This window comes from Fulmarus glacialis, unplaced genomic scaffold (assembly GCF_000690835.1).
Source record: "Fulmarus glacialis isolate BGI_N327 unplaced genomic scaffold, ASM69083v1 scaffold6452, whole genome shotgun sequence".
NCBI classification, from domain to species: domain Eukaryota; kingdom Metazoa; phylum Chordata; class Aves; order Procellariiformes; family Procellariidae; genus Fulmarus; species Fulmarus glacialis.
The window spans coordinates 13,881-41,104 of NW_009198333.1; the positions used below are offsets into that span (position 1 = coordinate 13,881).

General features: G+C 37.4%; 1 protein-coding gene across 1 annotated transcript; it reads left to right on the forward strand.

Moving 5' to 3' along the window:
• Positions 1-821: 821 nt before the first annotated feature.
• LOC104073158 (myotubularin-related protein 3-like) lies at positions 822-23,816 on the forward strand (the record flags this gene model as incomplete). Its single annotated transcript, XM_009572840.1, has 8 exons — positions 822-901; positions 6,041-6,118; positions 6,519-6,608; positions 7,789-7,905; positions 15,550-15,632; positions 18,059-18,225; positions 22,069-22,165; positions 23,703-23,816. Coding segments are annotated over exons 2-8 (671 nt in total), but the record flags the coding sequence as incomplete, so codon positions are not given.
• Between the last annotated feature and the right edge of the window lie 3,408 nt (positions 23,817-27,224).

A 27,224-nucleotide genomic window follows, 5' to 3' on the forward strand; every position in this document is an offset into this window, starting at 1 on the left:
ACAAGCAAACTATTTCTAGCAGCAGGATTGTGTATTTATATAAGTTACTTTCCAGGCACATACATATGCAGTATGCTATTGGGATAGCTTCCACGTTATTGTGAAGAGCAAATCTTCTGGTACACTGGATACAAGGGAGTGTATTCCATCAGTTTGGCTGCTTGCATGCTTTAGGAATGGTCGGTTTTAGTCTGGAACTTTTAATTTTAGGTTTTGGGTATTTTAGTATAGAACTTAGTGTCATGTGACTCAAGCTGTTGGAGCAGTCGTTTGGATGCTGTAGAAGACATCTGTGAATACCTACGGAAGTCACTGCATAAGAATGAGGCAAATCAGATATTTTATCCATATAATTTTTTTTGACAAATATGTATTTGTGACACAATACTTAAATTTATTTTTTAGGTTTAGCTATTTTTTTCAACACGCTGTTGAAGATAAGTTAAAAAACACTTGCATCTTCTATAAAAGAGCTCTCCTGTAGTTTGTATTGCTAAGTAATTTTTTTTTTTCACTTCTGTGTAACAAAGAAGTTTAAAAAAAAATTAATTGCTTTGCGGTCACCATTTCTGAACTATTCCTTACCAGAAAAGAGGCCTTAACCAGCGGATGTATACCTGTCAGAATTCAATTGTTGAATTCCCTCTTTGGGCTTATTAAGACCTCAGTAGTTACGACTTACGTGGTAGTTATACTTTTTACTTTTCTCTTTAATTAAGGCTAACGTAACAGTTGAGTTGGCTGTATAAGTTGCTAGCTATTTAAGAAGTGGTTTTTTTCAGTTGAAGGCTCATGTTTTAAAGTACTGTCTTTTTATTTACAGTTGCCAATGTGAAGTATCGGAAAAAATCGCTTGAAGCTTTCTGGGACAAAGGACTGTTTTATTATCTCTCATTCTTTGGTAAGCTAATTGTTTTATTTTGGTAAGACGAGCTACCTGTTGAAGGTGGATTCTATGGTTATCATTGATTACTCTCTTAAATAAAGCATTTTCCAAGATGTTAGACAAAAATCAATATTTTACTGAGCTGGAATTTGCAACCTTTAATAAAAAAAGACTTCTGATTCTTAGTTGTACACAATCATCAAACATGATTCTTTGCCTATCCTGTTCCTATTCCTGAGTAATGTGTAAATGTCCATATTGTTAGCAGCTTCCCTGGTAAATGCTTTTGAAAGCTATTCAGTTACTTCTACATGCGGTGCCAGGAAAGAGGGGAAACCTTGCTGTCAGGGACTGAAACATGGGAAACTAAGTGTTTATCCTTATCTCAGAATAATTTCCTTCCACCTGTGAAAGGGGAAGAAGTGTTTTCACTTTGTAACAGAAGCATCTTTTGCTAAAGCCGGATCACATACTTGAATATTTCATGTTCAAATATTCTAATGCTTCTTTGTCAAAACCTTTGGATTCCCATCTAAAACTTTTACAGGGCAACTGTGACACAGCATGTAAATAGGCATGTAAATAGCTATGTTTTGAGGCTGAGGGTCAACTCAATCTGATTTTGATACTAAAATAAATGGAATTCAGGATCTGGACAGGGAAGGCAGGGAAAGAAAGTGAAACACTTGGGTACTTCCTTCTTTCTTTTTTCCCTCCAGTTTTTCTTTTCCTTGCTGTAAGTCCAACTACATTTAAATAAATGTGAATTTAAATAAATGTGAATTTAAATGATCCTTTATTTATATAATCTTTTTTGTTTAGACTCACTGGCAAACAGATGGTTATTGCTAGTCTTAATTATGTACATAATTTAGACCAGAAGGCACATCTGAAATGAAAGGTAATTAAGATGTTCCCATACTGGCTGAACAGAGTCTGAGGTTACAACCTTTACTAATCATTTATCCTTTCAAACAGAACATAAGGATGGAGAATTAACAAGACTAACTTCTTTTTGGTGTAATTTAATAGACATGAAACTACAGTTGAAAGGGCAGACAGTAAATTGATAACATAACCTTTTTTGGCCTCAGTCCTGACAAAAAAAAAGTTATTTCTAACAATAAAAACAAGTTTCACTATAGTATTTATAAGCTATCTATTCACTACACTATTTATATGTGATCCTACGTGTAAGTGGGAGCCTGAATTTGAGGGTGCTTTTTATGAAGATGTTTTCTTGGTCAGTTATTATCTAAGCTGTATTTGAACACTTCCATTTAATTTCTGGGAAGTGGTTTTTACTGTCATGGAAGAGCTGATTATTTGCCAGCTGCAGTTAAACACAACGAGAATTCTGATTCCGTTCTGCCGCTAATCAAAAAAGATGGTATGGGTCAACTTGAGAACAGATTTCTTCAGCCAGTTTGTGCTAGTCTCACTTTGTGTCAAGCTGTCCTTCAAAGTAGCATGGTGTGTTAATGATCATGGGTAAAATTCAGTGGAGTGGCTCGTTGGGGTTCACAATATGAAGAATGTCCTCGTTCTCATTGCTAAGGTAGAGTTCTTAAAGTGAGGGTCAGAAATCCCTGTATTAGGTGTCACACAAGCACTGTGATCCTTTTTCTAGTCACATAACTAACCTGGAAGGGTTTGCTGAACGAACGGATGGAAATGGATTAGAAAGCTTTGGTATAGAAAGAAATTGAGATTGAAAGTATGGTTTCAGAGTTAATTCACCCAATCTCAGTATGGGCTGCTCCTGAGAATAGTGCGTGGTCCCTGTCTCTGGTAGCAGTGGTGTATTTCCTTTCCCTTGTGCTCAATCCAGTGATCATGAGATCATGAAGGGAGTGGGATCAACTTGTTGATGTGGTGGGAAATGAATTATTTGTTTCGGAATATTCACTGTCCATCAGATCAGTGAACTTCATTCTAACAATTCAATGTTTCTTGCTATTTTTGCCAGCAATTTTTAGAAGTACTTTTGTGTTGTGGCAGTTAAGTTGAAGTGTTTCATTAATACCTAGAAGCAGTGTGAGCATGCAAACTATTTGTTTTAGAACCAGTCTTATAAGTTCTTGTACCATTTATCTTGGCAACATCACAGTTTATATCTGATAATCCTGATTAAACCTGAAACTGCCATAGTTTTTCACACAGCTTTCCCAAAATTCACCTTAAAAAGGAACATTCTCACATTCATGTAAAAAGCCACAGTATTATAATAGAGGCTGTTTTGCAGCTGAATGCAGCAGTTAGAGTAAGAAACTTGTTCTGCAGTAAGAAACTTGTTCTGCAGTAATTTGGATAGTCTCTGCTGATGGTTTATGCTGGATTTTAGGAGCACTGCTGTAAGAAATTTTGGAAGACCTAATTTTCTAAGCTAATACTGTTTTTATTTGTATGTAGATGGTTATATACTAAACTTTAAAAATAAATATATCCAATCAAGTATAAAAGAACAATTTTGTTGCAGCACAGTGCCTAATATATTAACTTTCCATCAGTGATACTAAGCATACTTCAGATTTGTAATAAAGCTCATCTTTTTAATTAGGTTGGTGTTTCTTTAATAATTGTGCTTGAAATTGAAGGTATCTTCTGAAATAGCAAGGTATTTTTTATATTTAGAAGGCTTTACTATTAATGTTTAAAGCTTTGTTCAGGTTGTACATGAATTGTCTAGATGAATTGATCTGGAAATGTTTGGTCTTAATGACTTTAACAGTGGCTGCTATTCTGGAAGGCAGAATTGGTGCTGGTGAAGAGGTAGTTGGTTGCAGAAGCAGTCGTGCCAGCAGCCTGCAGAAATTGTAACTGAGATGTCCTCCTCAACAGTGTTCATATAAATATGCCCTAACTCTTCATCACTCTTCTGGCTGGCTGTAGACCTGATAGCTGAATGTGTAAGCTTATCATTATTTTAAGGACGGAGAAGGAGATTTGTGTAAACCTTGCAGTTTTTAAACCCATCATCTCTTGAATCATTAGTCTTCATTATATCAGGATATGCTACAAAGTTAATCCAGTCTGTGCCTTTTTTTTGGATGAGCTGTAAGACAGGGGTTGATTGGTCAAATAAGCCTGTTGCTGAGCCAGCCATCATTTTAAATTTGATTGAGCGGGAGGCTCATTTTTAAAAACTTGTAGATCAAGGAGGATGATGCATCGTGTAATCTGAAAAACACAGTGAGAACCAAAGGTTAGAAGCTGAAACCAGATGCATTTGAGAGAACTGCTATCCCCTCCTTTCTTGGTATCTTCAAGTCAAGAGTAGATGTGGTTTTGGAAGATAAGTGTACCCAAACAACGTATGTGAAATACCAAGTCATGCTGGAATCAAGCACAAGCTCTTGTTTTGAATGCAAGGGCTGGAAATTTATGGCCTCTGATACATTAAAGATCAAACCTGATGAATTTGTGGCCCTTTTAGCTTTAATCATTGTGATTCTTTGAATATTCTCATCAGTTACAGCATGGGTTACATATGAACCATCTTTCTTCTCCTGCCTCTTTTGAAACAAAAATGTTAAATAATTGTGCCTTTTTTAAACCAATATTAACAATAATACCATCTTCCTCTGATGTTGGTAGATGGCATTTCTAGATTTCCTTCGTTTCTGATAACTTAAAAGAATGTTCCTACTCTCCATTGTTCTTGCAGGCGCGGAAATTTCTGTGCTGGTTTTTTTTTATTTTTCCTTATCAGTTTCCATAGCTGATAGATTCAGACTTCAATAAAGTCTTCTAGCTTTTGTTTTTCTTGTTTGTTTAAAATTGGGATTTTATATTTACTTTTTACACTAATTTAGTGAATTAGTAGCAGTTCCAGCTCGATTCTGCTCATAATTTCCTCCTTTTATTTGTGTGTGTGTGTATATACGCATACACATACATGTCCTCTGCAAGATGTGCAATTTTGAACCAACTTGCAAGTTTTTATGTGCTGTTTCTCCCCTACTCTGGGGACATAAAGGCATTTGGTTTATTGTGATGTTTGTATTTAACAGAGGTTTTGGGGACAATGTAATGCTTTCTTCTCACTGATCATTTTTAGACAGTGGGATGCTTTAGTTTCAGAATACGTGCATCTGCTGCTCCTTTTCCCTTTGTAAATGTTGTGTACAATATACAAGATGTAGTTAGCGCTTCCTGCAGTGGTGGTGTGCTTGTGAGCTCATGGATTCAAAGTGGTTTTCTCTGTCAACCACAACACTGATAATTTGAAATACATTTATAAGTAAGGTGACATATGAACTGAGAACTGACTGAACTCGACTGATACGATGTCGTTTGTATCTTTTATGTGCTGTAGATTGCAAAACCTATAAAATACCTGAATGAATCCTTTTTTTAAAAAAGGGAAGAACCTACCTGAATTTTAAAAATTGAATATAAATAAATTTCAAAATCAAATTGTAACTCCTGTATTCACTTCAATCATTAAGTTCCTAATAGGGTCAATTGCATAAACTTCAAGACTATATGTTCTTTAATAGTTCCAGAAAATTTGCAGAGGATAAAAGATGGCGGAATTGTTAGTAGAGAGAGCAAGTTGCTAGTGTATAGTGATCTAGAGCTCTTGGAAAGGTCAGTGCAAGAAAATGGATATTTTGATACATCCATGGATGTAGAAAATGAGCCATAACTGTAAAATGAGGAATTTTATCTGTATGTAAATTCTAATTCATATGCCATAGGTGAAACAAGATTACTTCAGGAGGATCCAACAACCTGTGTTACGTAATGGATCAGACTAAATGATCACAGCGATCCCTTTGGTTTTATAACCTATGTATTTGTGAATAACCACCTGCAAATTACTTGAGAGAAAATTCAGGGTGATCGAGAAGGATGAACATGTTTTAATTTAAATTATATAAACAGTGGTCTAATTGCTGCATTCGGATGAGTATTCTCCCAGCAGTACATTCAAAGATGATTTTTCAGCATGAACAGAAGGAGCCAGACACATTTTGAAACAATTTTGTCTTGCAGGGGAGTTAGTTTATATGGATTTAATCTTTTCGTAATTACTGTTTGCTTGCAGTTTTCTAACAGCTGAATTCTCAGTCTTTAAAAGTTAATTTGTATTTATTTGCCAAAAGAAAATGAATTTAACTTCACCATTATACTTTTCTGGTTTTCTAGATTTTAATAAGTGAAGAAGAGCCTCAAAGTATTGTGTGGAAAGACGAGGATTTCTCCTCCTAACCAGGGCCTGTCATGGTAAGCAAAAGGGGTTGGTAAGGTCTGTTACAGAGCAGAATAGGCTAAAATCTGAAAATCGTTAGAGAATTAATGTTTACGTGTGGGGTTGTTGAATTTTAAGTGTAGTGCTAGACTAGGCTAGGCTGATGCTTTTTCCCCCTCATACTGTGACAAGCCTTTTTTTGTTTTTATGACGTTATTAATCAGGCTGCAGGAAGGAAACCTGTTTCTAATATTATATTTAGTTGTTTGAGTCCTTGTCTTCGAAAGTTGAGTAATTTTAGTAAGTTGCTGATACCTGAATTCTCTAAACACTTCATCCTGTTTGAGCTTTTCATTGGTCATTGATAGCTTGCTATGTGGTAAAGAAGGTAGCAAGTGACAGTGCTGAAGTTAACTGTTATGCTTTGTTTCTCAGGATGAAGAGACTCAGCACAGCCTTGAATGCATCCAGGCTAATCAGATTTTTCCCAGGAAGCAGCTGATCCGAGAGGATGAGAACCTTCAGGTAATCACGACACTGCTCCTTGCCAGTTAAGATCACACTATCTCTAGTTGACCTATGTATTATGTGGCCTCTCGTAGAATTTTCATTCGCAGTTGAGCACAGTGATAGGAGAAACACATTTTCTTTTTAAATACTCAGGTACTGTTGGTAGGACAGAGAACTTGTGCATTATATTACAAGAGATTCCTTAGTGTGTCTGAAAAATATAGCCATTACTTGTGTAGTAACTTCAAGTGCTAGGTTTTATTCCATAGTTTAGAACTCTTTGGTTTTTAAAAAAATAACACTAAGCCAGTTAAATACTACCATTACTTCTTGTTACTGAGAAGCCAAGTATCTTATGCTGCACAAAGTGGGTATTTTTTGGTTTCTTAATTTTCCAAAGTTCCTTTTGAAATCAATTTAGTTCAAATGATTTATCCATGTAGACACTCTTATATCAACGGAAGAGGTAATTTGTTTCATTTTAATAGAAAATATTTTTAATTGATTTAAGCTAAGTTGGTGTAAAACCAGCTTATTTTCAAGTTGAGCATTTACACTTTTAGCCCAGCTCAGCTAAACTGGGCTTAAGTCACACTTTTAATTAAACAGTTGCAATTTTTATGTGTAATACGACTGCAGGCTTTCTAACTTCATAAAACAGCAGCATGTTGTGCATTTTCGTATTTGCAGTAGGAAATACAAAGCAACTGGCTTCAGCTGTGTGGCATCTAGGTATCCAGTCTATGCTGGTTACCTGAGCTTGCTTAGTGAATACTGGGGACCAATAGCATAGATCATTCATCTTATATGTTTTGCCTACTTCAGGATGAATTTAATAACATTATGGAAATGCCACTCTCCATTAAGTAAGGAGTGAGAGCATAAATCAAGGGGTTGGTCAGACTGCTTGCCAGGATATTTTGCTCAGATTTTTCATAAAAAATCATTGTTTTCCCTACCAAGCACTTGTTACTCATGAAAATTAAGAGAAAATGAGGAATCCTTTTAAAAAAGACTACAATTAACCTCTGTACCAACCTTACCCAAGACTTTCCTTCTTAGCAGTAATAGGTAGGCTGAATTCTTTGCAGTGTTCCATTTTGATTTTATGATGATGTGTGCTTGAGCGTATGCTTACAGGAGGTACATATTTTTGGTAAACGGTTTCTGAAATATTTTTCTTCCCATTCTGAAGGTCCCATTCATTGAACTTCATGGTGAGAGTACAGAGTATGTAGGACGAGCAGAGGATGCCATCATTGCACTTTCTAATTACAGGCTTCACATCAAATTCAAGGAGTCTGTTGTGAATGTAAGTGTTATATGCTACTATGGTAATACAGGTATTCAGAACTCAATCCAAATAAGAGAATTTAGGATAAAAGTACAGTGATCCTGCCTTTTAAGGTTAGTGGTAATGAAAAATGTCTTTATGATGTTCAAATTACATTTTTTCAGGGAGAACAGATATGTATTTAGGCATCAAAAGATGGCTCGGCAGCTCTGAAAATCAGGCTTCACAAGGAAACTTCACATCGCTCAACTTCACGTTGTCTTTACAGCTGGCTGCGTCAGCCATTTGTTCTCCCTAAGCTCTGTATATACTCAGTAGAGAAATAAAAGGTCTTCCAAAGGGCTGTTTGGAGCACCTAAGCTAGATGCATGCCTTGCTTGGAGCTTCAAAAGGTTGGAAGTAGGTCCAGGTACTGAAGTTACATGCCTGAAGTTGGATAGTGTGAGTACAGTTGTTGACGTAAGAGATCTGTGAATTGGACCTCATCTTCAGATGCCTACGCATTTCTTTAAAGAGCTTTACTTTAAGCATCCACTCTTAAAAATTGTTACATATCCAGCTACTCGTGATCATAGGCATAAATTAAATGGGCATTGTAGAGTCCTTTGCAGTAGTATAATGCTGATATATACTAATCTTACTAGTTGTAATACCATTTGTGAACTATACAGAATTTGATAGGACATTATACATGGCACAGAAATATTTTTGTGGCTATTTGTAATAAAACCAGTAAAATAAAATCCAAAGAATCAAAGCATTTTTTTTTCCTAATGATGGGTTTTTTACTAATCTCCTTATTTCAAGACAACTCCTGACCCTGGCTTGTTGTTCACAGTTGCCAAGTGTCGGTCACAAATCCTGAACTATACAATGGTGAGTTAAGTGTAAAACACCAAAACTACTTGTTATTCCAAAGCTGAAAAAAGCAAGGGAAACAAAATTCAAGAATTGGCAGGTGTCCAACGCATACATGACTGAGACATATGTGACACAGTGGTCTTGGAACATCTGCGAGATCTCCTGTGCACCTAACCGATGTAATTTTTGATGCCATGTCAATCTTAAATTGTTTTTTAATTGTTTTGTGCCAAAACCGAATTACTAACTCTGTAAAAATGTTTACTAACTGAAACTCGATTCTTACTGGTTTATGTTGTCTCTAATCATATAGCTATGTTATCTACAGACTTTGAAATGTGCCGGAACATCTGCGAGATCTCTTGTGCACCTAACCGATTTAATTTTTGATGCCATGTCAATCTTAAATTGTTTTTTAATTGTTTTGTGCCAAAACCGAATTACTAACTCTGTAAAAATGTTTACTAACTGAAACTCGATTCTTACTGGTTTATGTTGTCTCTAATCATATAGCTATGTTATCTACAGACTTTGAAATGTGCCTGTGTCATAGTTATCATTAATAGCTTTCTTTAAGTGTTATTTTAGTTCATGAATTCTCAATGTAGTAGGCTGAATAGGCATGTCTGCTAGGCTGGTCAAGATAATGTACAGCATGGAAGTGCTGAAATTCATGATGATGTGGGATTTTTCAGCAAATAAAGGTATTATTTCTGACCATGGCAATTACTCAAAATGATGGCAAAAAATTTACGATCACAAAAATTTAACTGGAAATTTACAGGCTATTATCTTCCACTGCTGACCATACAAAGGAGAGGATACAAGTATGTGCATATGCAGGGGTAGCATAACTTTACTTTTCACTTCTCTTATTCTGTAGTCAATCCCGAAGTATAACTTGAGACTTAAAAGTTCAGCTGCAAGTGCCACCATGCATCACAATGGTAGCCAAGGGTCACCTAGGTGCTGGGATGCCTCAGGTACCGCCCAGCCAGCTGCATCTCTACATGCTGCTAGCAGCAGAGAGAAGATGCGTTAGGAGGCATGTGTTTTATAGGATTCCTTTGCTGCTCTGTAATACAAACATGGAGTCTAGGGCTGAATTCTGCCAAGGAGCCTGCTACAATAAATCTCTATTGTATTACTTACTGTTAGATTTTTTTTTAAATTCAGAGTCTGAATGTTGTATGAAATTGGCAACTAGAATTGACAAAGCAAAGAACCGAATATTTAAAAACAAGGAGCTGAGACGTGAAAAACAAGTGTAGCCCTAGAAATCAGGAGTTTGTCCTGAGGAATGCCAGGAAATGATAGAGTTACTTTATTAGAGAAGCCACTAATGCATGTACTGCACTTATTGTCATATCTGTCCTTAGGATGATTGGGGGTATTAATTTTTAAGAATTTTCAATTTAATATTTTTGAGCAGTAACAAGAATTGATGTTTTCTTAAATAATACTCTTTCTTTGTGTTCAGGAAAGAGTCCATAACAGTTTGTCAATATTACCATGTTAATTTTGCTTCCCTGACTTTCATATCCGGTATTCTGCCCTCTCACTCTGTCTGATACCTCCAAGATTGTTAGTCCTGCTTCATATGTCATCATCAGAAAGATTCAATTAGTGTATGAGGTGGAGCAGAATATAGATTATTCTTCTGTAACCATCTGACCAGCACTAATAACATAGTATGAACTCTACTGGAATCTGAGGCAGACAGGATTTGGGAAATCTTTAAGGATAAAACATACTTGCAATAATTAGGAACCATATTTAAATTGTTAAATTTTGGAGTAATAATCACTTTGGTTATTGTTGATCAAAATTATTGATCAGATAGTGATTTTCTAAATTAAATCTTCACTGAGTAGTTTTTGATTGAGTTCACCTTGATTCTTTCCTACTGTTTTTATATTGCTAGAGCTGTTCAGAAAACACCTGTAAGAAGACCTTTTTAAAAATGTATAAATGTTTACTAATGTTAGGAGTTGGGGTTTTAAATTATTTTGAATGATTTTCATAATTTTCATGAGAATCGCTATCCTAAGTCCAGCCACACTAACGACCTTGTCACCTCAGTGTAGAGAAGTACTTCAGTGTAAGAAAGAGGGTTCTTAACAAATATCTGTATTATAGTACTTGTAAAACGAATTGATTCCCCATGTCTGAATGTGCGGCTGTTCTATGCAGGCACCTCTTCTTGAAGTAGGTGGGATAGTCTCATGGTAGAAATGGTCCTCCAGAGAAAGCAGTATGCGTGTCAACTGCTTGCCCCTTAGTAAAGGCAACTGCATGAAGGAAATGGAATCCAGTTAAAAATGGATTCCTGGTCTTTAGGTTTTTTTTACCTCACTGTTCTCTTTCTTTTTACAATTCAATAGACCGGCTGTCAAAATGCTGCTTGTGAAACCTCAGTAAGTAGCACAATGCTGCTAGATCACTTGCTGCACCTGTGCTTGAAAATAAATACATTTGAAAGTTGATAATGCTCACACTGCAACACTGCAGAAAATGGCTGTATGTGTAAAGCTTTTCCATGGATAATTTCCTAGATCATAGTAGTAATAGGAACATGGTGTTTTAAATGCAAAAACAAAAGATCCAGTAGACCATGCATAAATTGGAGGGATTATGACATTCAAAAGTGTTGACTTAAATTTATCCATGGGATAAAAATGCAGACTCAACAGTGATCTCTCAGTGCACATGGGAAGTTTGGTTCCCAGGCTGATCTCTATTGATTGGCTTTCCTTAAGAAAATTTCAAACTTTGAAGCTGGTGAGTGTTTCTGTCTAATCATTTTTCTCCCTATAAGCAATTGCATCTATGGGAGAATTAAAATTTTAGTGTAGTTTATGAAACCATGGACTTGTATGTAGCTGCTTTCAAATAGTAGATTTTGGACACAGTAAAAAAAAAAGTCATGCTGGCAAGGTGAGGGAGACTTTCAGTCTTGGTGATTAAGTGAGTTTTAGTATGAGCTTTCCATTGCTTGGCCTTTAATGGAAAAATGGTTGGTTTGGTATCTTCCTTGCATATGTAGCACAGTTGTGGTTCATCTGTACTGAATGGTAGCTTAGTCCTTGTTTCATCCTTGGGTCCTGATGCTCAAATTGTTCACATTGCATGCATGTTGATTGTGAAAGCAGAGGGGGACTAAATGATTGCCTTCAAGACAAAACCTAAGTGTAATTAGTTGTAATTAAAAGCAAAATTTGCTTCAGGTACTCCTTGTAGGTTGTATGAACAAGATTGCACCTGGGGGGATTTGACTCCCTCCACCTAGGAGAGTCCTGGAACACCTTCTGAGCTGACCTTGCATCCTCAGTTCCTCCATAGGTCATATTGTACCATGCTTCAGGACGCACAGCACATAGCCTTGGCCTCGTGCTGTTTAAAGTAACCAGTCTGTAACAACCCGACATTATTTCAGGCTCCAAACTGGGAAAACAAGATGACGGTACTAATTACAGCGCGTGGCCCCTGGCTGCCACATGGTGTCCTAGAGACACTCAGGCCAAATGGTATACAGGGCAAAGTATATAGCATAGTCACTCGAGAAGGGGCTGGCTTATAGCAGCCTGGCCATGGTCCACTGCATACCACTTGGCGTTGTGGTCAAGGATTGAGCCATGGGGTGGGTTGCTTCAGCAGTGTAAACATAACTTGTGCTTTTTCTAACTACAGAGGTATATTTCTCTAAATATATCTTGTACTCCTGTTAGGTAACAGACAGTTCCAGTAATTAAAATAATAAAAAAAATTTTTCAAAAAGAAAGTTTGAGTTGTAGAATGTTGCTATTGTTTAAAATGAGTTAAATTTTAAAGAAGAGACAGTCAAGAGACAGATACTGCAAGAGCACAATGCTCTAGTACTCTCTCTAATGCGATATGATTGGCCTTGGATAACAATGCATGTTTATTCTTATAAAAGCAAAAATGATTGCTTCTCCACTGCTTTATTTTGATAGCCATTATTATATGGTGAAGTGCCTGCAAATAGAATTGATGGCTCTTTCAAGAGCAAGCTAACTGCACTGGGTGTCTGACTTGCTGCATGCATCAGCTTGAAAAACAACAATGAAAATGGAAGATTATCAGTGAGAGAGAACGGGGAATGAAGGCAGATAATTTTACAGAGTTTTACTGGGAGAAGAATAATGGACAGGAAGGAGATTGAAAATGCAAGATGATCAGAGGACAGATTTTTATGACTGGAAAAGAAAATTAAAAAGATTGATACGAAGGTTGCCCTGAGGAAAAGCCGGCAGATTCTAGGGAAATAGACGGTGAGCTGCATGTAGACTGTCAAGAGAAAAAAGAATGGCTGTTGAGCAGAGGGCAAATTGAAAGGGCACAGAACAAAGAGTGACTGTGAAAGAAGGAAATTAAAAATAATGCAGGAGTAGAAGAATACTAAGCATGTCATTAGAGTGCAGACAGGAGGAAGAGGAGCCAGAACCAGACTGCTCAGAGGAGGGAACAAGGTGAAGAACTGCTGAACTGAAGATGGACATAGGAAAAAATGCAATAAAAGAGGGCTTGGGGGGTGGGTGGGAAATTAACAAAGCAAACATCATTTGACTAAACAAGCAAGTCTTCTAGAGTCTTAACTCAGTTGGGGAAAGGTACCTTACTTTCCGTGTTGGTGCCGTGTAGGTCAATGGTAGATTTAAATAATTTGTTGGGTGTATGTGAGGCTGTCCAGTCAGGAAGAAAGAATGGAAGATTCTCCAGTCTGAAGTCCGTTCCAGTCCCTTAATTTATTAGGCAAAACTATCACAATTTATCTACCTTGCAGACTAGAATCAAATAGGAGAAGGCATGAAAGAAATTAGCAGTTAAAGTAAAAAAGATTACCTATAGCAACAGTACATCTGATCTTGTCTGTAATACATTTAAACACTCTGTTACATTGGTATCTAAGTCTATCAGCATCTTCACTGTGCTTATTCTCTGCAGGTGACTGCAGTCACTTTGAGCTTAAGCATGGCAAAGAGGGGGCTTATCTCACAGGAGGGAATCCTCATTTCATGTGCCCCTTCATGTTGCTAGTTACATAATTTATATTAGACTATGACAGATCTTAAAACAGTAATAATACTGAAAACATGGACCAAAATTCAAGTTCCAGCTTTATTTGAATACCCAAACTACTGGGCTGTCGAGTCAGACACCATCTTGTCTAGTCTCCTTGTGCATGAATGTTCTGTTCTTTAATGGCCCAGTTACGACAAGAGGAGCAAAGAATAACTTACCTGTACCAGCCTTGCTGGTCATGGGAGATGAGGGTTAGTACTTTCTCCAGCTAAGGAGAGTCCAGCACGGCTTCCTGGTTGTGGTCTGACAAGGGCAAGGATAAAGGTTGAGTACTAAGACAATACCTGCCTGTTGTATTTTGGGGATTGTGAGCTCTAGGCAATTATTTGAGCTTTTGTATTCAGAAGAGGACTCTGGACTTGGACTTTTGAGTTGGCAGGGAAACATGAGGTGCAGCTGTGAGCTGCGTGCCTGCCTCCCCAAGAGGCTTGAGAGTTTTGATCGCTCTCCTGGGCACAGCATTTACCATTAGCTTTCTCTAGGCATCTTCATGCTCAAAGTAAGTTTTCTTGTGGTTTGTGTTTCTGAGACACCTCTTTCATAGTTCCATTTCCTTTTTTTCATTCCACTGAAATAAGGCACTTTTTAAGCTTTGTGGTGCCTGAGTAGAAGCTGTCTTGATCACCTCAGATCCTTGATTGGAGGTGACCTTCAAGGACTTGTGCAGAGTCATACAGAAAGGCACTGGCGGAGCAGGGGGTTACAGCCACATCTTATAAGCCCCAAGCCAGAACGTAAACTGCTGGATCGTACTCCTCTGATGGCAAAGAAGATAACAGAGTATTTCAGTGTTTCTCTGATAGCCTTTGTATTTGTATTGATGGCAGAGGTTTTGTTGCCTTGTGTAATGTTCAATATAATCTAATAAACAGTTCAAACAGTTTTACAATTCATGTTTATTATAGATATTAGCTAAATTCTCTGTGTTTGGTATTTAGACAGTTATGGATGAGATAGTTGAATACTAACTTCTATTCATTTAAGACAGCAATGTACATTTGCCTGTCTCAGGTAAAGGTCCAAAAATATTAATGAAAACTAATATTTTCATCTTGTGGTTTCTTCTTATCTTTAAAGGTACTTGCCTGTGCTTACATGTTTTGCCTGATCAAGCTTCTGCTAGTGCAGAAACATAAGTGCATATAACTACATCTTTAAAAATTGAATGATTCAGCATTATTACTCTAAATATGGCTCCTTTGATCACGAGTGTTGATCTAAACAGGACAAATGGTTTTTCCCTGAAGAGGAAATATGGGATACTTCCGTATAACAAGCATCTAGACTGCAGCAGTCTGTTAAGGGGGATCTTGCTTAGCAGCTCATTTTTGATGCCAATGGCTAAAATTATATTCCGAAGATCCCTAAATTTGGACCTGTAAGGGAGAAAGATGCTTCCATGAGAGAGGAGCTTGTGGATTTCCGCTGCTTTTCCTGCCTTCACATTTTTCACCAGTGCTGCAGTCTTCTCAGCTGTGATCCCTTAAGGTTTTTGGACTATACAGCAGTGGAGCTGAAACTACTGATACATGGTACCATATTTCAGAGCTGTTGAAGTAGTTATACTTAGTTTTGTTTGGTTTTCTCTCTCTCTTTTCAGATTCCATGTAGTTCTATAATAAATCCTTGTGAGATATGCAAGGAAATTACAGTGTTAGTGCTGTTTGAAGTAAAATTATATAATCTTTTTAATTGCAGGTTCCATTGCAGCTTATAGAAAGTGTTGAGTGCCGTGATATATTTCAACTTCATTTGACTTGCAAAGACTGCAAGGTTATAAGGTATGAATAGGCTGAATGTTGAATGGGGGGTAACTTTGCTTTCCACATAACTGTGGATAGCTGTGACGTTTTAAGGAAATGTGTTTTCTTACTTAGTAGACTGCTTTCCCTCGAAAGATTTTCTTTTGTCTGATTTTGCATGTGATAGATAGCTGGGCATTTTTGTAAAGAGGATGGGAGCAACGTGGTCTGCATTTTTGCTTGCTGTGATACAGTATAGCAACAAATCTTGGTCTGAGCCAAAGTGGCTGATCTTGATTTTATTCTGAAATTAATTTTAGTCTCAAGCATTTTCCCTGCCTTACAATCGGTTATAATGTATTGCTTCAATTAGTTATAAGATGCAGAACTAGATAAACCACCGAAACACACACTTCTTAGAAAAATGTTTAATCAAGATTTGGCGTTTGGAGGGTTAAGGTATGGGCTTGTGCAGTCTACGTGAAACCTTCAGTCTGGATAGCATCAGCCACCCTCCATTTTTAACAGCTGTGAGGGCACAGTTGCTATCCTTAAGACATAGTAAGCCCATTGGAAAAGAAAGTGAGGGAATAAAGTAAAGCCAGGTCTGCAACCCACTTTGCAACCCAATGAAGCCAGGTCTGCAACCCAATGAAGTAGATAGCATCAGGTAGCAGGGAGTATTTATTTACGTCTGTCCTTCAGCAGACTTCAGAGTCTGCCCCAGGAGTCTCTGAGCTACTGAGCCTGAGCTACAGCTATTTTCTACTTTTCTGCTGCAGAAATTAATTTTGATCTATAAACTTTAATTAACAAGAAAGGAACATTTCTTTTTGATTAAATGTTTGCTGGCAGTACCTTTTGTATAATGAAATGAGCCCCAGTCATATCTGAGCACTCAGAATGTTTAACAGGCCAGCTGTTTCCTGAAATGCTGTATTTTGATGAGGACTGATTTTACTTCAGAAGTAATATTTAGTTTAATTTGAATTAAATATTTAACTTCCTCTTAACTTGTAGCTCTTGACATTTAAAAAGTCACCCTTCCTCTCTACATTAATTTGTTGTTTCTCTTCAGTTGTAGAATGAATACAAATTATTTGTATTTATGGCCTTCCTTATGAATTTTCCTTCAAAATCGCATCTCTGAGAATCAGTGCTTGGTGACACTGGCCGTTGGAAGATCATGAAGTATGGGGCTCAGATACCAGATTTAGAACATGTTCGTGTTCTTTTTCATGAACAAAGTAGTTTGTGTTTTGAATAATAGAGCTCAAGCAAAGATAGTACTTGTTATTTGCAACACTAACTTTAAAAGAATTTAGAAAGAAAATGGGGTCTTTAGGATGAGATGTATCTGGCCTGATAGAGGATTATCCAGTCTAAGGTAGTAGTCTCGGCTTGCTTTATAGTCAGTGATGGGAAATAAAAACCTCCAGGCTGCAGTTCCTCACAGCTATTTAGACACATTTCATGAGTTGGATGTGTCTTTTTCCTTCCACTGACTGACTTTCAGATATTTGCAGGTAGGTGTAATAAATCCTGCCCTTAGAGAATACAGATGCTGTCATTAACTGTGAATGCAGTAGAACACAGACTGAGCTGAATGTAAATACTTGGTGAATATTTTATAACTATAAAATCTTGAAGAAATCTGTCGGAGCAAAATAAATCACTGATCTTATTTCCACCCTTTTATTCCAAAGGGTCCAGGAATCCTCTTTGAAAAGACAAGCTAATGTAATTTTAATACACTGCTTTGAAGATTAGTTTCTCCTATGCAGGGAATATTCTTGCTAGTTGTTGTGGTTAGTCTGTTATGTTAGGGAAGGCTCGGTTTCAAAAACATTGTTTGTGCTTCCCGCCAAGGCCAGAAAGAGAATCTTAGCATATGAGGTAGGGGAATAATGTAAGATTTCAGATACTGGAGTTTGTCCTCATTATTCTCAAATTAAGTATATTAATCAAATGGATATTTCTCCTATGAGGAAAAATGTGTTCTTGTTTATGGGAATACGATGCATAGATTATAATGTATGTGATGGTTTTGTGAGTTTCTGTCTGAGACCACGAGTCAGCAAGTCGCTGTAATGCATTCCTGTCTTTGTGTGAAAGTTGCAGACTGAACTCAGGGATATTGTCCTTGGTTTTATAGTAAACATATGCATAAACATCTCCTTCATTCATGACTAGCAGGGCATACTGCTGGTTTATTCACAATCACAGAAGATTGCTTTCCTGCTTACAGTTTATTTTGACTTCCTAAGTGTGTATTTCTTTACTAATATCCAAAGGTTTCATTTTTACTATCCATTAGAATGTATACAAAAGCGGAACGAAGTTATCAATAAGATGTTTGTTCTCACTTTTTGCTTTCACAGATGTTTTCGTAGTCAGCCTGTCAGATCTTACAGTCTGGCATCTTTTACTGAAAATTAATAGAGAAATGTTTGTTTCTGGGACAGGTGTCAGTTTTCTACTTTTGAACAGTGTCAAGATTGGCTTAAGCGACTGAACAATGCCATCCGCCCTCCTTCGAAGATAGAAGACCTTTTCTCATTTGCCTATCACGCTTGGTGTATGGAGGTATACGCTAGTGAAAAGGAACAGCACGGGGATTTGTGTCGGCCAGGTATGGGGAAACGCTTTGGGGATCATCACAAATGCGTTGACTAGTAACTGCCTGTTTGCTGAAATCCAGAACTTTCAAAAAAAGTTATAAACAAATTCAGTCTGTGCTGTTGTAAACTGAACCTGTATGGAATTTTTTTTGTACGTGAGTTCTTGCACTTTTTCACTAGCTGGTGAATATACTCTATGTGGTAATTACATAGGTATAGTATACCTTCACTTACAGTGAGGTGTCCTTTAATGTCTTGCATGTCTGCTGCACAGTCTGAGTTTTGTTCTGTCTGAATAAAGGAGAGATTAGCTCCCACCACAGCTACTTTGGGATCAATACACAAAGCAGTACCTGAATGTCCTGAGGAGATTATTGTGATGGATTTGATTTAGTCAGTCATGTATAATACTAATAACGTTTTGTTCACCATAGCAGCAACTTTCAATCTAAAACATGTTGTATTGATTGTGCCCACATTTTTTGTAATTGCCTAGAACTGGTCTTCAACATGGATGTTGAGGAGCAGGAGGTGTGGAGGAGAAGGAAGTCCCTGAGCTGCTCCTGAGGTTCATTCACAGCTGCAAGACAGCGACCTATTTTAGTGAAATATCATCCTTGCTGGAAAATTTTAGAAGCCCACAAGTAAATAAAAGCTAAAAATTGGGATGCTGGTGGTTACAGCATTTGTCTGAATGTAAGGAAATCTGAGTTCCAGGCCCTCTCCATTCTGAGGCTCTCTTTGCTCACAATTCATGTATCTGAGAAAAGTGTCCCAATTATTAGGTTGAGGAATGTTAGTGTGATTCTATACTTATTACTGAAGCTGGTCTGGAGCTGAGCAAAGACTATAATCTCTTTGGCGCCCAAGGAAGAGCAGTGAACAGGTAGCACACAAGTGGGAGGAGCTGCTCCTTGGTTCTGGTTCCTGTTCTTACACTTTATGTCAGCAGTTACTGAAAAAAGGCAAAAAAATCCTCAGAGCAGAATTTTAAACTCAGGTCTTTTCCCTCCTAACTAAATTCAGGAACTGGAAGATAGCAGACATGTAGATGGCTTGCTAAGTCTCCTTGTAGTCCTTTTCTTTTCCTCACTGAAACAGACAGGCTTTAACCTAATGCTGGGTTAGGGTAAGAAGCAGCATTTACCTTTTTATTAACTTTTAGCAATCAAATCTTTTTCTTGTAGGTGTGTCTATCAAATAATTTTCTTTAATGTAGTAGCTTTTTCTTCCCTGTGGCTTGCTTATTTCTGGTGGTAGATGTTCTCCTTCTAAGAGTTGAATTACAGTTGAAATAAATTATGGGAATGTAATTGAAGAAGTTAATCCCAAGATATTGTAATTTATTTTTTTACATACAAGGAGCCCAATATTTGGTAGATATGAACAAAAATACTAAATTGCTACAAAATCTATCTTAAGTATCAACTTTTTGGGAAAAAATGTAAGTTGTTATCAATGTGTGTAATGGGAAGCTCACAAGATCAGCTTTTATAGTCAGAAGGAACAAGTTCACAAAATGTATAGCTTGCTTTTTCTGTGATTTTGAGAGTTGATTGGGATGCTTTGAAAATATTATCCATCTTAGCTCAAAATGCCTCTTAAAATACCAGCATTTCAGGAGGAACGGACAAAATGTTAAGGATAGGGTTTCATTCTCAGAGGAAAACCTATGATTCCACGACACGCATGGTAGCTGAAAAATTAAGAGGGAGAAATCAAACAGAATATTTCATTTTCATGTAGTTCTATGTGTTTCTCTTAAAACCCACTAGCAGTATGCAACATCGATGATTGAGGATATTTCCAGTATTCTCATTTGCTGTCCAGAAAAAGCCTTAAGGATGTATCAGAAGTTTTAATGACCATTTCTCAAAGCAGCTGATAATGAAGCCCTTCCTCAGTGCTGCAAGCGCATGCTGCTGTTCCAATAAAAGCTTTTGCTTTTTTTTTAAAAAAAAAAAAAAAAGGCACTGCTAAGGAAGAACGTGACAGAGGTTGTTGTCTGGCTGGAATGTATTGTCCCAGTTTCACCTCTGCACTTGACAAAGGATCAAAGGGCTCCTCGCAGAGCTGCCATCTCTATGGAGTCATCCAGCTTTTGTAAAACAGGGACTCAGGCAGCTGATCTGTTTGAGTAGGTGGCTAGAAGATAATAAATTCAAGCTCATGCAGAGTTCACGTGAGAAGTGGGAAATTGCTGGCAAGCTTCAGTCTAATTGATCAGGCAATAGGGAAGGTAGAGCAGAACTACAGTGCCTGTGTGGTACTGAGACTAGCCTTCTGCAGAAACTGCACGACACAGGAGGCAGAACTATTTCTTTTTTACGGCACTGTTGTACCAGTGACATGATGTAAAGGGAATAAGTGATGAAGGTCAGTCAGGCCCATAGATGTTACTGCCATCTGCCTTGAAGAGTGAATATTCTCCATTTGCACACAGTGTCATTCTCACATTTTACCTTTCAAAAAGCGTAAGAAAAATAATCTCATTATGCAGATCTCTTTCACATTGTCCATATTGTAAAGCATGTTCAGATTTGCAAAGTACTATTTTCAGTGTATGATCTGACCTGTAGGAATGAATAACATTATAGCTTTTCTTTCACAGCTAATTAAGTCCTGTAGTTAGGCTGCTATCTTTAGTCTTAATTTACCCATTTCTCTATATTTATCTCTAATCTCTCTCTGTAACGTCGCATAAAAAATTGTTTCAGACATGTACATTTACATCTTTGAGATAAATATGTATCTACATATATCTCAGGTATTGAAAGACTTTATGCGTTTTCTGAAATATATAATGGAAAGATGTAATACTTAAAGCATTAATTTTTCAACAGATTTTTTTTTTCCCCCTGTTGGGTGATGTTCTGCCTCATGATTAAATGATAAGTAATTTAAAGAGACAAGCAATGGACAGACTTTCAGAATCATTTTATCTAGTGTTGCTCACATGCTCATTAAATTTATCACATTTCTTAGCTTTGTGAACCTGGAATTTTGTACATTATTCTCTTCTACATGTTGATTGAGTACCTTATAATTCTCTAGACTTTGTCTATCAGAATAATTATTCTTTATTGCCATTGTATATTTTCCAATGGTATTTTGATACTTTAAAAAAAGTGTCTAGAAAATAAATGGAGCTCATTCCAGTTCCTTTAACATATTAATCCAGGAATTTGTGAGGATCTTGTGCCTGATATTTGTGTAAAACAATCTATGCATTTTATCTTCGTATCTCCACATGACTCATGGAGGAATAATGTCCAATTTACAGATGGAAAACTGAGGTGCAGGTTAAATTACAGGGCTTGCCTACAGTCATACAGGAAACCTGTGGCTGAAATTGCATACTAAATAGAGATTGCCCAAGTTCCAGACCACATTCCATATATTACCCCTTCATGTATCAGTCAGACCAGAGTTTCACGTTCTTCCCATTGATACAGAATTCTTCTGAACTTCAGAAAAGAAAAACTACTAGTGTTTTCCCACTAAGACTTCTGATGGATCTAAATTGTTTTTGCTGATGTGCTTGGTTCCGGGCTGCAGCATTATTGTTTCTTTTGTGAATTCACAGCAGCTGGTCATTTCAGAGAAAAAGTCCTTGATGGACTTTGACATTTCTGGAGAGTTGACCAGGGAGAGCCATCAGTACAAGCTGTGGTTCCCCTGATAGGGATTTTCAAAATAGGGTTGTGAAATGTAGATGGTGTTTTTGGACTGTTCCTTTCTCTTCAGTTTTTAGTAAGTATGAGTGCAGTGGTGATTTTCTCTCACTGTTTTGAAAGGTAGGAATGTTACTTCTTATTTCGCATTTATTTTCTCTCTCTGCTTTTGATACCCAGGCGAACATGTAACTTCAAGGTTTAAAAATGAAGTGGAGCGGATGGGTTTTGATATGAACAATGCCTGGAGGATTTCCAACATCAATGAGAAGTACAAGTAAGTTATGTGGGCTGCTGATTCAGAGCCAAATGGCATCTCAAAACACCAATTTTGTTATAGCAGATAACTTGGAACTTTTTCCAAGTTTTACAGTTCCTAACAAGGGACAATTAGAATTACGATTTTTTGTTGTTTTATAGAAAAAATGTGCTTTTAAAGTATTATTTAGTATTTTATTAGCTGCTACAATTTTTGTAGGCTTAGAAATACCAGATTTTTATGTGCTTGCTGGAGGACTTCTTGGAGAATAAGCATTCTAATGGAAGAAAGGGAAGCCTTAAGTGAGCAAAGAGTGGAGTTTGATTGAACTCTTATAAAAAACATTTTTTTATTGTGTCTTATTCTCTAACTTGTGACAAAGACTTGTATTAAAAAAAAAAAGTTGGTTTGGAAGAGTTAAGCTTGTAGATCCTGAAAATAAGAGAAAACACCTCCTGTGGTCCTGAAAGCATAGACAAATGTCGTCTTCTCTAGCTGCTGGAGCAGAGAAAGGTGTTCCTCCATTCACGGCTGGTAGGACAGAGTGTACTGGCTGATCCCTAATCCAATTCAGAGCAAAACCAGCAGTAACACTTTGTGATGAAATATGTTTCATTGCTCTGTCTTTGCAGGATAATGACTTGCAGCTGGTAGTTGGTGTCACTGCAAGAAGAGTATCTGTCTTGGTTTCTAAAAAATCTAGGGAAGAAAAAATAGCTATCCCTTACATATTTAATACTAAAGAAAAAGGAAAAAAACTTTATATGTCATATGGAAGCAGAATGACACAAACTACTGCTTTTCTTCTTGAGGCCAGCACTTGAAAAAAGAGCATTTTTTCAGGGTGATTGGTATGTTTTTCTGAATAGAATCTTAGACATGTTCATGTCTGTCCTTCTTGTGCAGTAAATGCATCTCTTTAAGGGGATGGACTGGGGATGAACTAGTTTATGATTCAGCAATATACTGCAGTCATTGCTGACTGCTTGCACTGTTCTCATTGGCAGTCATGGCTTTATTAGTTAAATCGTGGAGTAGAAGGTGCATTTAGTTACAAGAAAGTTCCAGTTAGCCAGTGCACTCGGATTCCTGCGTTCAGTGAGGGTTGATTAGCCAATGTACTTTTTCCATGCTTACATGTGTTTTTTGTCTTGAATCCACTAGCCCAGGGTGGCTCTGCTTCTGTGTTTGGTGACCCAGAAATCGAGTGGCTAATTCTTTAGCACGGAGAGACATGGAATTTCTTTTCTGTGGTCCAGTTTATTTCAGCAGCTGGAGTTAAAAAATCGCTTACATGCGAATTTCCTGAGAAAACACCAGCTTGAATCTTCTAATTCTGAAATGCATTTATGCACCTCAGTGTTCACAGTGCTTTTTGTATATGCGAAGGAGGAGTTTACTGACATACAATGAAATGGGAATTAACAAAATGGCAGTTTGCTGAGATGAACAGCTGTCAGGTTGCTTATACTGCTTATTTTGTGTGTGTTGTCTGGGAAGCGTGTAACTGCTCTGTATTGCTTACATTCAACCCTTTGCACCACTTTTCTCACAGGCTCTGTGGTAGTTACCCCCAGGAAATCATAGTTCCTGCCTGGATCACGGATAAAGAGCTAGAGAGTGTGGCAAGCTTTCGGTCCTGGAAGCGTATCCCTGCTGTTGTGTACAGGTGAGGCTCTTGCAGGTGGAACAGCTTTCACCAGCCTGTAAATGGGGTGCTCCAGCAAGTGAAAGCTGCAATAAGTTGTAACTGGTAATCTTGGCTTACAATGAAAGGTGTTCAGGCTCCTCTGGGCCCCAGATGTCCCCTGACAGACTTTAGCAAAAGTGTTAAAGGTATTTTTAAATAATATTTTTATAATTTATTCAAAGTAAAGAGAGGTCTGGCTTGCATCTTGCTGTATTTTTGCATGTATAACATGATGTGGAGGGATGCTGCATGAAGGCCCAGGACCTGCTAGGGTAGAGTTGGAGAACTAGGCTGGGAAGAGGCAACAAAACCTGGCACAGTCCCTCCGTGCTGCCTGGTGGGGTGGTACCCAAGCTGATCCACCCTGGGACTCTGTCTGGGGTTAGGTCCTGCTTTTCCACTCCAGAAGGATCCCAGAAGCAGTGCAGAGAGCAGGACCTTGGAACTAAAACCAAACCACCCTAGGGGTTTAGATACCAAACAAGGATGACGGGGGACCCCTCACATGAGAAGACTTTCAGACCTGTATTTAACTGACAGCAAAGTATGACCTGTTAGGCCTGATAGCTTGGGGTCTTTGTCTCTACATTTGCTACCTATATAGTATTGTTTTATACCTATTCAAAACTCCCAAGAATGTGTGAGACAGCAGCGCATATTGACCCTTGTCAAGCCATAAATGAGGTAAGGCAGACTTACTACACATTCACTCTGAGCGGGAATCATGGTTTGTATCTTTTAATTCCAAACACATATTGTAGGAGCACTCATCATTTGCATCTCCTGCAAGTCATTCCTAGGGCAGTCACCTCAGTTAAGATTGAGTTTTTTAATACGAAAATGAAAAAATGTAAGATGAAGACATCAACACAGCTGAAGAAATGATAAATGGCATCTCTGGCTAGGTACTCTAATTCTTCTTCTTTCTCTAATTCTCATCTGGCTAATACTCAGACTGCAGTACAAACAAGGACAAATGCCAAAATTATTTAAGGGAGATATAAAACTCAAATTACAAACGAATATACGTGTTAGCTCTATCTGCATGTTAGATAGTTTTAATCAGACAGTCTCTTCGTTAGGTTGAGTCCAGCAATTCTTCATACAAAATTGCTTTTTTTTTTGGCAGCTTCTTCAGTAAGAAATGTATTTCAGCATCTGTTGTGGGTTTTTTTGTTTGTTTGTTTGGGTTTTTTGGTTTTTTTTGTTTTAGGTTTTTTTTCCAAATATTCTGGAACCTGTCATTTAATACCTTGGCCACTTTCCTGGTGTAGTTATCCTCCCATAAATGTTTAAAATCTCTTTAAAAAAATCAGATGACAAAGGGATTAAAAAGATAATGAATACTGATAATTCCATTAAGTCTGCCTAGCCACCCATTCCTTCTAAACAGACAGAAAGGAAAAGCTGTTCTCTGAGTGTCAAGATAAATTTAGAGAGCAGTAAAGTTGACAAATTCATACGGCCTGGGTTGGAGGAGCAAGTGTACAAGTGTTAAGAGTAGGCCACAAAACATTATTTACCTAGCTTAAAAGGAGAACAAATTAGCTTGTGGCAGCAGACCATTATCTTTAAATCCTCCTATCTTTTCTCCTTTTTCTTCCAAATAATAAAGGGGTTAGCATCTCTTTCTGAATGTCAAGGAATCGCTCCATCGTCTGTTCAGCTCTGTGATGGGGAAAAAAATGCTTTCCGCCATATGCTAATTTTTTAAGACTTAAGGTATTTTATTATTATGGTAGTACATATAAGTATGTATATTATATATGTGTATGAAAGAGAGTAGTGTAATTTATATATGGTTTTGTGTTCAACTTTGGACACTGCATTTCAGACCACTTTGTGCCTTTTATGCAGTTGTCACATAATTGGGGGACACCTCACCTGCAAGCACACTTAACACAGGGAAGCATCCCTCCTTTCATCACTATACAGGAGAAGGAAATCACTTTCTTTGCATTCTTGGGTACAGATGGCATTCTGGGGGATTTACGGGAGAGTGATTTAAATGTTCAAAAGACCTCATAGACTGAAATTGTTTAATCCCTGGCATTCAATTTTCTGCAGTTCTGGTGAGACTATGTATGTTAAATTACCACCTAGTTTTAAATTTGTAATCTTAAAATCAGTGGGAGAAAAGTTTTTCTCTTTTTTGATTTCTTTTTTTCCTTATCTTAACAATTAGTAATAGATTTTTCAAGACATCCAGTTCATCATTCTGCGCTCTAATAGAACTCGCATCAGCTAGTGGTTGATGATCCATATGATTGGAAATCCATGTATAGTTTTCTCTCTATATATGTTGCCATAAAAATAACTTTTTTCTTACTTCTGGAGGAGTAAGGGACAAAAGCTCATTCAGCATTTTTTATCTGTTGAAGATGATTTTGGGAGTATTAGTTTCATTATTGATCACATTTCAAAAATCTGCTCTTTTTGCTTTACCGCAGGGGGAAAAAAGTAATAATGATTTTTTAAAATTCATCCAATAACTTGTCTCAGATATTGAACACTGGGACAAAGAGAGACCAGAGACACAGACACTTAGCAATAAAAAACTCATTGTCTGTTCTTGTAAAGGATTCGAGACCTATGACGGTATGCACAGGCTGAGAAGCGGAGCGGGCTGAATTCAGAGGCAAGCTTCAAAAATACTCAGTTGACATTGGACTGTCAGGAGCATTGCTTCTATTTTATGATCAGATTCCTAGAAAAATCTCACACCCAGCTTCTGCAGTTTTTCTGTGTTCATAATTTTTTAAAATCTAGGCACATATTTATGTAGATAAATCTGGCCTGTAAGATAGTTTTTGTAGCTTCTCTGTTTTGGTCCCAGAAAATCAATGTTAGGCAGAAGCCTTCTTGGATCTTTATATAAAGATTATATAAACAGTGTCCTAAACTCATGAGAACCTACTTGGAAATTAGCTGTGTTGAAGGTGTCTTTTTGTCTTGCCCACTGCTGAAGGTGATTACCCATGCAGGCGGCATTTCTGCCAGCGCAGGAAGCCAGGGTAAACAGAAAATTGCTCTGTACTTGCTGAATTACATTCGTGAATTGCAGCAATGATTTTTTTCAGTTGCAAGTACTAGTAGTTAAGTAATGCTATGGAGGGAGGTATTCAAACCTTCATTAGTCCTTCTGTCTTTGTAGTTACAAGGACTTGGTGGATTTATTGTTGTACTCAAAAGGTTGCTTGAACATGAGGAAGATTAAGCATGTGCAGAGGTGTACCGTACATCATAGAGTTATACAATGCTTTATAAAGGGCTTTGTAGTTATCTAATGGTGATTTACTATTTAGTTTCTGTAAGGAGGCTGCATGTTGCTTTGTCTCTAGAGGGTTAGGAAATTTGCAGTGGAGGGTTTGCTTTAATTTTTTTTTT